Below are 14,682 nucleotides of genomic sequence, written 5' to 3' on the forward strand. Positions count from 1 at the left end.
AATGGGAGGAATTGCCAAGCCGATGTAAACAATAGAGTGAAAAGAGCAATACATGAGAAGTCAGCTTTTTTGAAGAAATAGAGTTGAATGCCTCCGTAATCTGTCAATTTACAGGGCTCCAATCATATTTATTCTGCTGTTAAAAAGGAGAAGGAAAGAAGGTCGGGAGAAGCAGTGGCTCAGACAAAATATAGAAAAAAAAATACCCCCCTCACTCTAATATTTGTGTAGAGTTCTGGTACGGCTCAGCTGAATAGTTTCTTTGGAAGAGAAGGCCCCCTGATTTAGTGATCTGTCCCCGTGTCTGGAATTTTAGGGGTGTGCCCCTAGCACACGGCGATGCAGACCTCAGCTGCGTGTCTGTGACCTCTGTGCTCTTTCGCTTTGTAGGATAGAAGTGCAGAGCAGCATTGCACAGCAGAGACACCAGTGGGTTGTGAGTGCGGTAGCACAGAGTGTCTGTTACCCACAGAGCCGGCTCCCTGTGCCACCTGAATTCCCCACTGGCAGCCCAGTTTGACTGACGGGTGGTGTGCGGGGCGTACTGGTTCTTGTGATGTGCCCCAGTTCAGTTGGATTTGCTGCGTGTGCTGTAAACAGAAGCAGGGTCAGAAAACCAAAGCCCTCCCTCTCTGCGTGCCCATGTTCACATCTGACTTCGTTTTCTTCTCTGTCTCTTCTGCGTTTAATTTTTTGAGTTTGCAAATGATGCTTTGATGCCTGAAATCTTTCTGAGCTGACTTGCTTCCATTTTAACAGCTACTTTTCCAAAATCTTGTTGTTTTCTGTTTCTGCATGAGTCACTGGAGTTCCTGATAGTGGAAATTTGAGGGGAAAAAAAATCAGTGCTAAAACATAACTATCGCCTAAGAAAAAAACCTTGTGATACATGTTGACATAAATAGTGTTTTAATCATTTCTTTGTATGGAGTTCTCCCATCCTTTGTTACTGTTGAGACTGGTTTATTCCAGTCCTTGAATTTGAAGTCTTGAGAATGAGGAGAGAAGGTAAGGACAGTTGAATGCAGTCATGTAGGGGATAGGAGGGAGTTATGGATATAATTTTGTTTGTTTGTTGTTTTTTTAGCATTGTTGGCAAGATGAATGAAGTTAGCAGCTCTGAGTGGTGGGATTTTTTTTGTGAACATAGCAAGAAATTTATCTACTAATCCTGACTTTCTGTCATTGCAGATTTCTACTAGGATGTTTTGCGGTTGTATCTTTTTCTAGCTGTGGGGTTTTTTGATGCATGTAGGAGATAGTTACTGAGTGCTGCCTGACTCTTGGTGAGGGCTTTAAAAATCTAGAATTCCCCTCTCAATTTATTCTTATGATGAACCTGAATACTTTAAAAATGGCAAATTAAACCAGAGCAGAAAATACTTTTAAAAGACTTTTCCATGGCTTATTCATACACCTGACTTAAACTATATAACTTTTTCTGCTGTGAGAAGGGAAGAAAGATACAATAGACATTTCCCAGTCAGGATTGCGCTGCCTGATGATTCTTTCCCCTGTGCTTAAAAGTCTTCTCCTCTTTAGTATTTCTTGATGAGGTCTGTTAATAAGCTTTCATGAAAAACTTTTGAAGTATGGTTATAGTACTTCTTGAACTAACATGTCTGGACAACTGTAGGTTTCACTCCTGCAAGGAATGATCAGAGGACGGGAACACTTCTGCTAGGAAGACAGGCTGAGAGGGAGGGAGTTGTCCAGTGTGGACAAGAGAATGCTCTGGGGAGACCTTCTTGCAGACTTTGAATACTTAAGGGGAACCTATAAGAAAGATGGGGGCAATCTTTTTAGCAAGGCCTGTTGCGACAGGACAAGGGGTAATGGTTTTAAACTAAATGAGGTTATATTTAAACTAGATATAAGGATAAAATTTTTTTGCATTGAGGGTGGTGAAACACTGGAGCAGGTTGCCCAGAGAGATGGTGGAGGCCCCATCTGTGGAGACATTCAAGGTCAGGCTTGATGAGGCTCTGAGTAGCCTGGTCTAGTTAAAGATGTCCCTGCTCACTGCAGGGAGATCGGACTAAATGACCTTCAGAAGTTCCTTCCAACGCAACACATTCCATGATTCTATTCTATGAATTATTCAGAAACCTCGTGCTGAAACGAGATCATTCTTGGTAGAGTTGGCCAGAAGGCAAATAGCCAACAGAGTTGCCAAGGGAGTAAAATAGCTACAAGCAAACGCATTACAATGTTTATGTGAAGTTTTTCAGGTGTCTGTAGTATGTGGCTCAAATGTTCCGGAATTAGGTATTTTCTAGACACAATAGACTTCCATGACATTATATTCCAAGAAATCTTTCTCTTTTTGAACCCAAATACACGGTGTTTTATCTTCTATGTCGTGCAGCGAGTAGTTATCAGCTTAGCTGCATATGGTGTAAAGCAGTATCTACTGTTGAGGCCTTGAGCAACCTGGTCTAGTTATGGGCACCCCTGCCCATGGCAGGGAGGTTGGATTAGATAATCTCTAAGGTTCCTTCCAAACTAAGATGTTCTATGTTTCTGTGATTTTACCTGAATCTCTGCTAGTCTCCTCAGTGCTTACAGTGTTGTTGTAGGAAATTAAAGCACTGAAGTGTCACATCCTGTTGAAGTGAAACAAAAAAAAAAAGAACTTTCTATCAGTCTTAGCATATTGATTGTTTTCCTCTAGGACTTTTTGTTCTCCTCTGGCTTTTACACAAGAGACATTCACAGGCTTCTTACCTTTGGTTGTTCGTGTTGCTTGTCTCTTTTTTTACTTTTTTCGGTCGTACTCTGAGTAAGGGAGGCATCTGCACAGTGCTTCCTCGGTGCAGTTTGGAGGTAAGGGGAAAGGAGGAAGAAAAGCAACTATCAAAGAAAGAGAGCAAAACCTGTGAACTCAAATCAAGTGAGTTCTTCCTGAGCAAACCTTCTTCTTAAGCAATAAACTTTCAAGTTAAGTTGAAACTATAAATCATAGAGGAATGTTAGAGAAGCTGTTTTTAAGGAATCCAGGACTTGTGTTAATTGGAAAGGATTCTATTTTAAAATGTATTTTTAAAAATTGTTTGAAGCAATTTGAATTTTCAAGGCAATCCCAGGTGTATTTTGCATTACAGTAACAGGGAGGAAAATACCCGCTTTTAGATGGGAAGAGGGAAATATGATTTATTTTATGAAATGAGTTACCGAGAAGGGCCAGATGGGCAATTGCATCAGTCTGTGCAAAGAAGTGTTTTCTAGTAACTTTTGGTTATAGACTGGGTGGATAACTCTTGCTTGCATAAAAATTAAGCTGTTTAGTCTCTAGTAATTATTTATCAGGATCAGGAAAGTGACTTAACTATGTGAAGGATAACTGGAGGGAATAAACATAATTCATCTTGATACTCAGATCACTTAAGAAAATTTGCAAATTTTGCCAGCTCTTATCATAAACCTACTACTACTGGTCCTGTAATTCCAGGATTCAACTTTGGCACGTCTGTGGCAAGTATGCAGAAAGTAGCAGCTTAATTAAGAATATGTTCAAAGTAGTATTTGGCAGTACGGGCTTGGATCAGTGCATTTATTTATTTATTTATTTATTTATTAGGCAGTACGGGCTTGGATCAGTGTATTTATTAATTCATTCATTTATTTATTTATTTATTTATTAGGTCTTCAGTCCTTGTCATTCAAATCTTGTATTCATGCATGGATGGCTTTAAATCTGCATTCTAAACTTCTGCTCTCTTTGCTTGTTTCTAGTGGTTTTTCAAGAATTCATTAGCCAAAACAAGAAAAATTTCCTGAAGTTTAAATATTCGTTAAATATATGTACCTCTTTCCTTACTAAGTTTCATGACTTCTTTCTCGCTAACAACAAAAACAACCAGTGAAAGAACAGCCAAACCAAAGCAACTTTCCCAAAAGTTCCTCTTTGATCTCTGAGGTTATATGGAAGGACTTAGTCAGATGAGATGATCTTCTTGAGAGAGCCATGAACAGTCTGCATGTGGCTGCTTGGAACAGGAATTTACTTTCCAAATAAATAGGATAAATGGTATCTGCTGCAGTTTTCTAATGGATCTTGATAAAATGATTCACTTGTCATGTGTCGTGGCCTCCTCCCCCCCATTTCTCTCCCATCATTTAGGTGTTCCAGCAACTCATGTGAAAGGCCAAGTTTGGAAGAGGCATAAGGACGCATTTTTTGTTCTCTTGAATAGAATCACTGAGGTTGGAGAAGACCCTTAAGATCAAGTCCAACTGTAAACCTGACACTGGCCACTAAAACGGTCCCTAAGTGCCACCTCTGCACATCTTTGAAATACTTCTAGGGGTGGTGACTCAACCAATATGTTGTCTTAGTAAGGGGTGGATGAGAAGGGCACTGGCAGAGAGGGACTGACTCTGTTTCACAGGTTACCCAGTGCTGTTCGTGCTGGGTGTAGAGCGGTGGGAAGGGAGACTAAGGCGAGGGCAAGATGTGCTGTGAGTGCTTCTCTCAGCTTGGCTTGCGATTCTTCACCTTCCGGAACTCCTGAAGCCCTCAGGCTCCTTTGAGAGCTTTCATTGCCAGCTGCTCCTTGCCAGCTGAATCTTATAAATAAAACATTTTTGAAGTGTTTAACAGGCCCATACTATATATATGTGTGTGTATATATTTAATAGAGTAAAATAAGATCTTCGCATTACAATTTTTGGAGGCAGAGCACTAGACGTTAGTATGTGTATCTAACATTTGAGGGAAAAAAGCTATCTGTATTGTGAAATTGGGAGTTGTTACCTGAAAATCTTCTCTTACTGTTGTTCACTCAGTAGTTCTGCTACAATTTTGAAGATACGATTTGAAGCAGCTTCTAATATGAAACCTTTGTCTGTCCTCTGCTATATAAAAGCTTTTGCTTTCTCTTTTTTTTTTTTGTTTTCACCAGTAAGAAGGTTCGTTAATATTAAAAATTGAACAAACAGACAAACAAACAAACCCCCCAAAAGACCCTCTCCACATAAAACAAAACCAAAACAAAACCCAAACAAAACAACCAACAAACCAACCAACCAATCCCCCCTGAAATGTCTTAAGCCTACCAGGAAGTGAATAGAAGTTTTTTACTCTGAAAAGAAGTTGTCTTGGGCAATAACATTTATCTCAGTTTTCTTTTATGTTTAATAGAACATAGAAACGGAGAACATTCTTGACTGTAATACAAAGACCTACTCATGCTGTCTTGATTTTATATTTTGGAAGGGAATGTTAATCATGCTTTTTGGCTTTTCTGTTATTTGACGTTTCAAATGATAGAAACTTTTTCACTATGGACGGGGCCTTTTAGAATCACATTGTCATGTATGACATCTGAAATATGACCTTACTAATTTACTTCATGAACCCAGTTTCAAAGATGGATATTTAAAATTAATTGATAGATTATGTTATCCAATACTTAAACAAACAACAACCCTGCCCCAGCACCCAAGAATATTTGGACCAATGGTGAATCTTACCAAAATCAGAAAGTGACTTTATTCTTGGTGCTTATACCTTAAATGTTAATTTGATTTTTTTTCCTTTTATTAATTATTTTTCAGTGATGTTTGTACATGGTGCCTAATTGCCAAGATAATTGTGTTTTGTCCAGCTGAACTGGAACACAGATGTTACTGTAGCTGAGACACAGGAATTAGCAGTTGTACATCTCCTTTCTTTTGACTTTTATAGCCTGCAAATCTGTCTCTGCCAATCTATGGCTGGATTTCTACGACATGTTGCCTTTAGAGGGTTGGGATTACTGCGATAGAACATGGTTATTATTTGTTAGCGCAGAGAGGAGGAGCAAGAAAGGTGGCTGACCTTCTGGGAGAAATGTGTGGGTGTGCAGGACAGGGCAGTTGGTATGGGCCTACTTTGCCTTGGTAAATATGTTTAATGGTTGGTACTAAATGAGATGGCGTTACTGATTTTTAGTTTGTTGTTTTGACTCTTTACTGATTCATGAAATTGATTATTTTGTTGGACTTGCATTTCTTTTTAAGCTACTGAGTTACAGTGCTGCTCTTTGAGGGATAAGAAGGTTGTGTCAGTTGTTAGTTTTTAAATAGGGATCACCAGGTAATTTTGCTGTTACTGTTTATTATCAGGGTCAGGAGAAAATGGATGAAATTTAAAATACCTTATTGCTGTAATATGCTGAAACTTCAATGTCTTTACTTTGCACATCCTTTATTTCTTGTTTCTGCAAGTGCCAGAACCTGTATGGCTCTTCTCTGCCCCCTTAGTTTATGTTATGTAGCTTTCTCAGGTTTTATACTGCTTAAACAATTAGCCTACAACAGCAAGCCATAAGTAATCATTCTAGGAGTATCCCGTGGAGGTCCTAATCCTCATTTTAAATAGCTTTGGTTGGTTGTGGTTATTTTTTTTTTCTTCAACCTCTGTATTTAGAGAATGTTTCAGTGTGGAAGTTTGTAGTCAGAAGACCACATGAGATTTTCTTGAGGAGATCAGAACAGCTGGGCATATCTTGTATTGTTTCAGTACAAGTATTTGTGCTAACATGTAAAGGATTTTTTTTTTTTAAGCTGTGGAGATGACAGTTTTCACTCATTTCAGTCTTCTGTGACAGCATGTGAAGTTAGAATACTTACTGTGAAGTGGTAAAATTCTTAAAGCATGTGGTGAATTTTTTAATATTTTTAAGATTTTAAATGTATGGTCAGTAAGAAAATAAATTCATTTTTATAGTAAATTTTTAGATATAGATAGAGTATATGTTTGTACAGATAATACAGGCAAAATCACAGTTGTAAAGCTTCATTAAGAAGTGATAATTCTAAAAGAATTGTTACTATAATTGAATGACATACTGATGAATTCACTGAAACACATGTGCGTGCTTTGTATTCCATTAACTGAATGCCATCACAATTAAAAAAATACATTGTATAAAGCTTCCCCTTTTTTTATACCAGTTACAAGCAGGGGACATTGAAAATTCTCCCTTGGAATGAGCAGAAACATCGTGAAGAAGACTGGTGTGAAAAAGCGGAATGCAGGTAAGTGTTTAGAAAAAGCAGAAAGCTTTTTCTATATTTGTGTACATTTCAGATGAAGATTTTACTGACTAATTATTAAAATGTGAGAAATACCCATGAAGACTCACTTCTTGTTTCTGTACACACTGACTTGTGTTTTCAGCTTTCTTAGTGAGACTGACGGAGCAAACACTTCCATGTTGCAGCGTAGTGTTCAGTGTGATTATGCGATATCTAACTTGTGCATGTGAATAGAGGGGAGATTACAGGTGGAAATCCTGATTTAGTTATTCTTTTTTCTGTCTGCCCTGCTACTTGTCAGCCATAACATGATCATACCAGCATTAATGGATCACAAAACTGCCTTTTACTGTGTGAAGAACAGATGGAAAGCAGAGGGTGGGCATACCAGTGTCTTTGGTAGATAGGATTCTTTCTTTTGTGACCTGTCTTATGTTAAACTGCTGACAAAAATTAACACTTACGGTGATTGGCATTTGAATCTCATCGAATTCTTGGTATTATGGTAGGTTGATTGTATTATTTTCTTTCAGAACAACCAGAAGTTTTAGGAAAAAGACTGATGTGAAAAAATACAAGCAAAAGTCGTGTTTAAACTTACACTTCTTTTTTTTAAAGGACGATTGTTGAACCAACTTTACAAGATGAAGGTGAATTTCTGTATGAAACACAACCTGAGTTACTGAAGTACAGGACTACTGACCTTTCAGTAGGTCTTGTTACGGATTGGTATTTGAGCAGAGCACAGGAAATTGAAAAATATGCGATGCAGGTGAGAATAGCCTTGAGGTAATGATGATGGCTGACTTGGGCTGATCAGCTGTCTTCAAGACAATGCTTCCTTAATGTGTATTAGTGGGTCACATTTTCTTCTGTAATATGCACTGTCTCAGTCTTCATTTTGGTGTTTGAGGTATTTGTTTTTACTTTTGATTGGTGTAAAGTTTACTCAGCCAAATAATTGATCCACAGGAATGCATAGGAAGCCAGTAGATTCCTTTTCACTTGGCTTAATGTAGCAGACAGTAGCACTTTTGCAGCCTATGAAAAATATTTACCGTTGCAATTTTTGTACGTAAGGGTGGGAATGCTGTTTTGGGAAACATGCTTTGTTATCTGTCATGTGATACTGACATTTATATAGTTACGTGGTAGTCAGACGCGTCACTGTCATGTGCCAATATGTAGAACCGTCATGATTGCTGCTTGGCAGGATTATTGCGTGTCTGTGGGACTACCATGCAGCTTATTTTTCCTTTATTTTCCTCATATTTTAAAGATGTTTGAAACTCTGTGTGGTCAAGATAAGCATTGCAAGTAAGAGGAGAGCTTGCCACTGACATGCTTCACAAGCTAATCTAGCTGCCTGAAAAGGATGAGTTAGTTTTTATGGGCGAGTTCTTGTTCTTCAAGTTTGCAGTCCTCCAAGACTTCTTAATCGTAGTTCCCTGTGATCTTAACAGGTTGTTGGTAGATATGGAAATAAAAGCAGATACCAAGGCTCAATTAAATTACTAACATATAAATGAAATTGCATTCTACTCTTCCAGACTTATGTCTGCTTCACTGAATACATACACCCAATACTGCATTTGTTAAAATTGAAACAGAATCTTTTGTGTAAAGGAATTCTCAGTCACCAGGCAAAAAGATTGTCTTTATCTTCTTGAAATAAAACGTAACAATTGAAATTATTAATTCATGGTCAACTAGAAAAGTCACACAGTTACATGCAGAGATATGCATAACTTCAGTCAGTTAACTGACAATCGTAGTTAAAAGCAATCCATCGTGTTCCATGCAGTGAGATGAGGTGATGTTCTCCAGAAGAAATAGCACTCTCCTGATTTACGTGCATCAATAGGATGTGTCTGGGCCAAAAGCCTATAATGATATCATCCATTAAGATTAAGCATTTTATCTGGTCTTTATAAAGCTGAAAGGAGCAAACCATTTAGGAAAATACAGTCCACAAAAGCTTCTAGGAACTTACAATTGCCATTAAGCAAAAAGAAGAAACTAGGCACACAAACAGGACATAGATTGGACTTTTTTTCTTTTTTTGGCAAAGAGTTGTTACAGCAGTTTTAGGGTTGTTTTTAATTGTTTTTCAGGTGGACTGTGCTCTGTCCCTTGTTCGTCTTGGCATGGAGAGGAATATTCCTGGTCTGCAGCTGCTTTGTGACAATCTGATCACCCTTGAGACAGTAGTTTATGAGACTGATGGTGATCGAACCTTAACTTTGAAGGAACTTGTAGAGATGAAAGACATTGAAAAGCTGAGACTGTTGATGAAGAATGTAAGTATTTTTAGTATATCGGTAAGTGTACATTGATTTCCAGTAATTCATATTACCTTAGATCCTATGTTGCTGACAGTTGTCTAATGAACCTCTATCTTTAATTCAACAAGAATTCATCACTTTTACTGTTCCCTTTTTGTTGCGATGGGGTTTCTTCCTTTTTTTATTTGTTTTTTTAACACAAGCTGAAAAGACTCAGTTTTCTCAAAAGACCTGTGTCTTAGTCACAGGACTAAACGTGAATGAATCCAGTCTTTTGAAAGCTGTGAATTGCTTATTCATCAACCATTTCTAAAGGATCTTCAGTGTAGCTGTTGATGATGCTTCAGATATAACACTGAATGTTTTCCTTGGATGTTTTCTGGTGTCCTTATATATTGGCAAAGAATCTTAATGCTTGTTTCTGCAGCATATGTGTGTTTTTCATCTTCTCTGTGTTCATCCTCATCATGACATTTCAGAATAGAAAAAGAACTCTTGGAAAGGTTAAAAAATACCTAGAGATTGAACAGGGCTCTGAAGTTCATTTGAAGAGTATGTAAGAACCAGAGAAGCATACTCGTGGGCTTGAACCTTCTCAGAATTTTCAAAAATTTGCTAGGATTTATGTAACTGCTCAACATTTGCTTTTCAGTCTTGCGTTCTTGTGTCCTGGAAGTAATGCTGCTCTGACATGAATGCACATTCGATGTTTCACTCATTCTGAGGTTGCAGGAGGAAGACAGCTAGGCTTTCCTCCTGTGATGGGCTTCACTCCTGTACTGCTTGGTTTCCCCAAGCCATGGGGTAGCAGAAAGATGATGGATTGTTTCAGTGCTTCATGAACTTGATGAAGTTCAATAAGGACAAGTGTAGAGTCCTGCATCTGGGGAGGAATAACACCAGGCACCAGTAAAGGCTTAGGGGATGTCCTGCTGGAAAGCAGCCCCATGGAGAAAGACCTTGGAGTCCTAGTGGACAGTGAGTTGTCCATGGGACAGCAACGTGCCCTTGTGGCCAAGAAGGCCAATGGGATCCTGGGGTGCATTAAGAAAAGTGTGTCCAGCAGGTCTAGGGAAGTTCTCCTTCCCCTCTACTCTGCCCTGCTGAGACCACACCTGGAATACAGTGTCCAGTTTTGGACTCCCCAGAAGAGAAACAGGGACCTATTGGAGAGAGTCCAACAGAGAGCTACGAGGGTGATTAAGGGACTTGAACATCTCTCCTGTGAAGAGAGACTGAGAGAACTGGGGCTGTTTAGCCTTGAAAAGAGACAACTGAAAGGGGACCTTATTAACGTGTATAAATATCTGAGGTGTGGATGTCAAGAGGAAGGGGACAGTCTCTTCTCAGTGGTGCCCAGCAACAGAACAAGAAATAATGGGTTTAAGCTTTTTTGATAGGTTTAAGGTTTTACAATCTACCGTAGGTGATCCTGCTGTGTTGGAGGGGCTGGACTAGATGATCTTTTGAGGTCCCTTCCAACCCCTGACATTCTGTGAAGCTAGAACAGAGGAAGTTCCACCTCAACATGAGGAGAAACTTCTTTCCTATGTGGGTGCCGGAGCACTGGCACAGGCTGCCCAGAGAGGTTTTGGAGTCTCCTTCCCTGGAGACTTTCAAAACCCACCTGGATGTGTTCCTGTGTGACCTGCCCTAGAGGATCCTGTTCTGGCAGGGAGGTTGGACTAGATGATCTCTAGAGGTCCCTTCCAACCCCTGACATTCTGTTAATCTATGATGTGGTAGTGAGCTGTGCAAGCTGTGACGAATACACGCTTCGGCTGGTTTTTTGTTATAGGTGAAGATACTGCTTTGGTTATATTGGTCGAAATATATTCTGTTTGTTGGGTTGGGGTTTTTATTGTTATTTTGTTTGGGTTTTTTTTTTTAAGACAATCAAGCTGAACTTGTTCTTTTTTTCCTCTCTGTAACTCATTGCACTTTCCAGTCCTCTGACGAAAAATATGTGAAGAATGTTTATCAGTGGATGATCCCTTTTCTCCATCGCTGTGAAAATCAATCTCCTGGTCTTGCAAATTCACTTTTTAGAGAATATTTAGTAACGTTAGCAAAGGAAGACCTGACTCTACCTCTGAAGATATTTCAGAATTCAAAACCCGCTGTAAGTATAGAGCCCTGATGATTCTACTGGTTACCACTGTTCTCCTCAGTGTCTGCAGTGTAGGAAACTACACAAGTTAGTTTTCAGGTTGTAACTTCAACAAGTTGACCAAGTTGTTAGCAAGAGACCTTCTAATTACAGCTGAAGACTGTTTAGTTGTAATAGATATCTGTTGATATTCAGGAGGAACTTAAGTGTTGAATTAGAAAAAGAGAACTAAAAATAATATACTTTCTTTTCTTGTTAGTGTCAGCAAAAACTTATTCCTGATCAAGACCAGGTTATGATTACGGCACTGGAATGTATTTATAGTTGTGAACGAGATGACCAGCTCTCTCTCTGTTACGATATCTTGGAATGCCTTCCACAAAGAGGATATGGGTAAATGTTTTCAGCTAGTTATTTGCAAATATTTTTCATATATTAAAGATAGTTGTGAATTTAGTGCTTAAAAATAGTTAAGTAACTAAAGGATAGATTATGTTACTGTAATATTCTGTTCCTGTTTCAGCTGCTGTGTCCATATTTGTAAATATGTCCTTGTGCTGTACGTTGTATATTCTCTACCAGATAATGCAACAAAACATAGTTTAAATTAATGGTATAGATTGAGGCTTCTGATTCGGTTGCTTAGACTTTCAGAGCCTGGGGAATTGAGCCCCAGCAGTAGTGCTGTTTTACTGGTCTTGTTACAGATAGCGGCATCTTGCACTTAGCTTATAAGTAGCAATATGGCCCTGTGAGAGGGATCTCTATATGAGAAGGACAAGTACTTCTTGAGCAGCTGAAAGCATGAGGAGAAGATGTATACCATTCTCCCAGTATCTTTTACATGTAGGAAGGAAGGAGTCTGAGAAAAGTCTCAGGAGGAAGGAGAAGCTTTGTTATGGGGAGACTGAAGGTTCCACTCAATTTTTCATCCAGGAATGTTTCACACTGCTTATCTTTATGTAATATGAATTAAATGGAGAAATTGCAAGTACAGAGATATATATACATATATATGTAGTATTAATTGTGTAATATCTTTGCAGGCCTGAAACAGATAAGACTAACACTCTTCATGATGAAGTAGATGAACTGGAACAAATTCTTAGGTATTTAATTTTGATAAAGTAACTAATGTCTTCTTACAGAAATCATTAGGCATAGCTAAATACTTTTTTAATGACAAGAAAGCAGCAAGAATATTTATTGGTTTTAGTGCTGTCACAAGATAATTTAAGTGGGTTTTTTTTGTATTCAGAACTTAAATTTTGAATTATTTTAGCTACTTGGATATTATAAAACTGCACAGTTATTTTTGCTTGGAATATAAGTTTGAAGGCTTTTTGTTTGTGTGTTTTGGTTTGTATTTTGTGAGGGTGGAAGGTGGTTACCTGGGAAATTTGTTTTGATCTTGATACTCCTAACGATTTGAGTGATCGAAAACTAAAAGCTGTGAAGATATGTCATCAGCTTACTGGTGATACACATTTACCCTGCCGTATTAACTTCTGAGTAAATAATGTTACTCTGGCTAATCCGTACTGGTACAGACTTTACGGAGACTGCACTTGCAGTACATTGACAGCTTTAGAAATGCTGCAGCAGGGACAGTTGCATAGAATTATAGAATGGCCTAGGTTGGAAGGGACTTTGGAGATCATCTAATCCAACGTCCCTGCCATGCGCAGGGATGCCCTTAACTAGACCAGGTTGCTCAAGGCCTCATCCAACCTGGCCTTGAACATCTCCCCATGTGTTGCCTGATCTAGTCAAGAGGTGGTGTCCCTGGTGATAGGGAAGCTGGATCAAAATGATCTCTAAGGTCCCTTCCAGCCTAGGCCATTCTGTGATTCTATGATGATCTCCAGGGAGGGGGCAGCCACAACTTCTCTGTACGCGATTCAAAAATGTTGGCTTTTAATTTCCAGCGTGTCAGAGCTGTTGGAGAAACATGGCCTTCAGAAACCAGTTTCCTTCGTGAAAGATACGAAGGACAATGCGGAGGAGGCACGGAAGCTGATGATTAGGCTGACGAGGCACATGGGTCGCAAGTGAGTATTCGAAGGGGAACGGGAGATGAGGAGGAAAGGACGGTGAGGTAACAGGTGTCGGAGCATACTCACCTGCTTTGTTGCAGGAGGGAACAGGAGTGTTCAAACTGTCCCTGCCCATGGCAGAGGGGTTGGAAGTAGAATATCTTTAAGGTCCCTTCCAACCCTGACAATTCTATGATTCTATGAACACCAGGTACACAAAACACATTTCTTAAACTGGTGATAAACATGATCAGCATTTCGACTTCATTCTCCCTATCGAAAAAACCCCTCGGTCTTGCTTCAAATCTGTTTCAATATTTGTGTTCAAGTGAACAAGCTGAAAAGGTGAACTTTCTGCCATGTACTGCCTGATGATGGACAGTACAAATAAACGTGAAGTCCTTTAAGACCTATTTAATTTTAATGAGAGTCTGGGATTTGTGAAATGCCTTCTGTTTTTGGTGTGTTTTCTCAGAGACTCTTGTGGTAGGATAATTTAATGATTTTTACATATTATTTCCACCTTTTATATTTCCAGTATAATTTTCCAGTTTTTCTCTTTAAGAGCTACATCATTTAATTTATCTTCCAACTGTAGAGGAATTATTATGTGGTTCTTGGCATAAGCTGATAAAAAGATTGAGCCCTGGAAAAAACAGCCATCACTGATTTGTATGTTTTTGTTTTGTTTTGTTTTAATCTTTACAATAAATATGTAAAACAGTTTATTGCTGATAGTAGAGTGGTATTTAGTTTAGGCGTGCTAAAAGCTTTTTAAGACTTCTAAAAACCTTTCCTTGGAAAGATCAAGTCAATGCCTCTGTAGGGAAGTTGATTTTCCACTTTTTGTGGTTTAACTACATTTTTGTGGTTTAACCAAAATGACAGCTAACGACACATGAGAAAATCACTATTAGCTGGACTTGAAACTTGTGCCACTTAAAAAAGTTAATATAAAAAAACCCCCTTCATAGTATTTTCACTAGTGAAAGTTTAGTTAGAGCGTATGACTCTGCATAGGAAGCTTTGTGGTAAATGCACATCTGTGGACCCAGAGAGTCAACAGTACGAATACCATTCCAGTTTAAGGAACAAATAAACATGCAGTTTTATTGTCCTGTGATTGCATGCAACTAGTCTTTGCAGTTATGGACAATGATCAACACTTGAATGGACCTCAGTTGCTGTTACAAACTTGTTTTCATGCAGCTGTTCTTGGATCAGCAGG

At 38.8% G+C, this 14,682-nt stretch overlaps 1 protein-coding gene across 1 annotated transcript in view; it reads left to right on the plus strand.

Annotated features, from left to right (window-relative positions):
* NBAS (neuroblastoma amplified sequence) overlaps window positions 1–14,682 on the plus strand; it is a gene marked incomplete at its 3' end in the record, with an annotated part of 67,145 nt that overhangs the window by 17,907 nt on the left and 34,556 nt on the right. The window contains exons 11-17 of the mRNA XM_009869912.1: window positions 6,940–7,023; window positions 7,642–7,795; window positions 9,138–9,323; window positions 11,257–11,430; window positions 11,678–11,811; window positions 12,465–12,527; window positions 13,347–13,469. Coding sequence (XP_009868214.1) covers window positions 6,940–7,023; window positions 7,642–7,795; window positions 9,138–9,323; window positions 11,257–11,430; window positions 11,678–11,811; window positions 12,465–12,527; window positions 13,347–13,469 — 918 coding nt within the window. The remainder of the gene's footprint in view (window positions 1–6,939; window positions 7,024–7,641; window positions 7,796–9,137; window positions 9,324–11,256; window positions 11,431–11,677; window positions 11,812–12,464; window positions 12,528–13,346; window positions 13,470–14,682) is intronic.

The sequence above is a fragment of the Apaloderma vittatum genome, unplaced genomic scaffold, assembly GCF_000703405.1.
Source record: "Apaloderma vittatum isolate BGI_N311 unplaced genomic scaffold, ASM70340v1 scaffold4525, whole genome shotgun sequence".
Taxonomy (NCBI): domain Eukaryota; kingdom Metazoa; phylum Chordata; class Aves; order Trogoniformes; family Trogonidae; genus Apaloderma; species Apaloderma vittatum.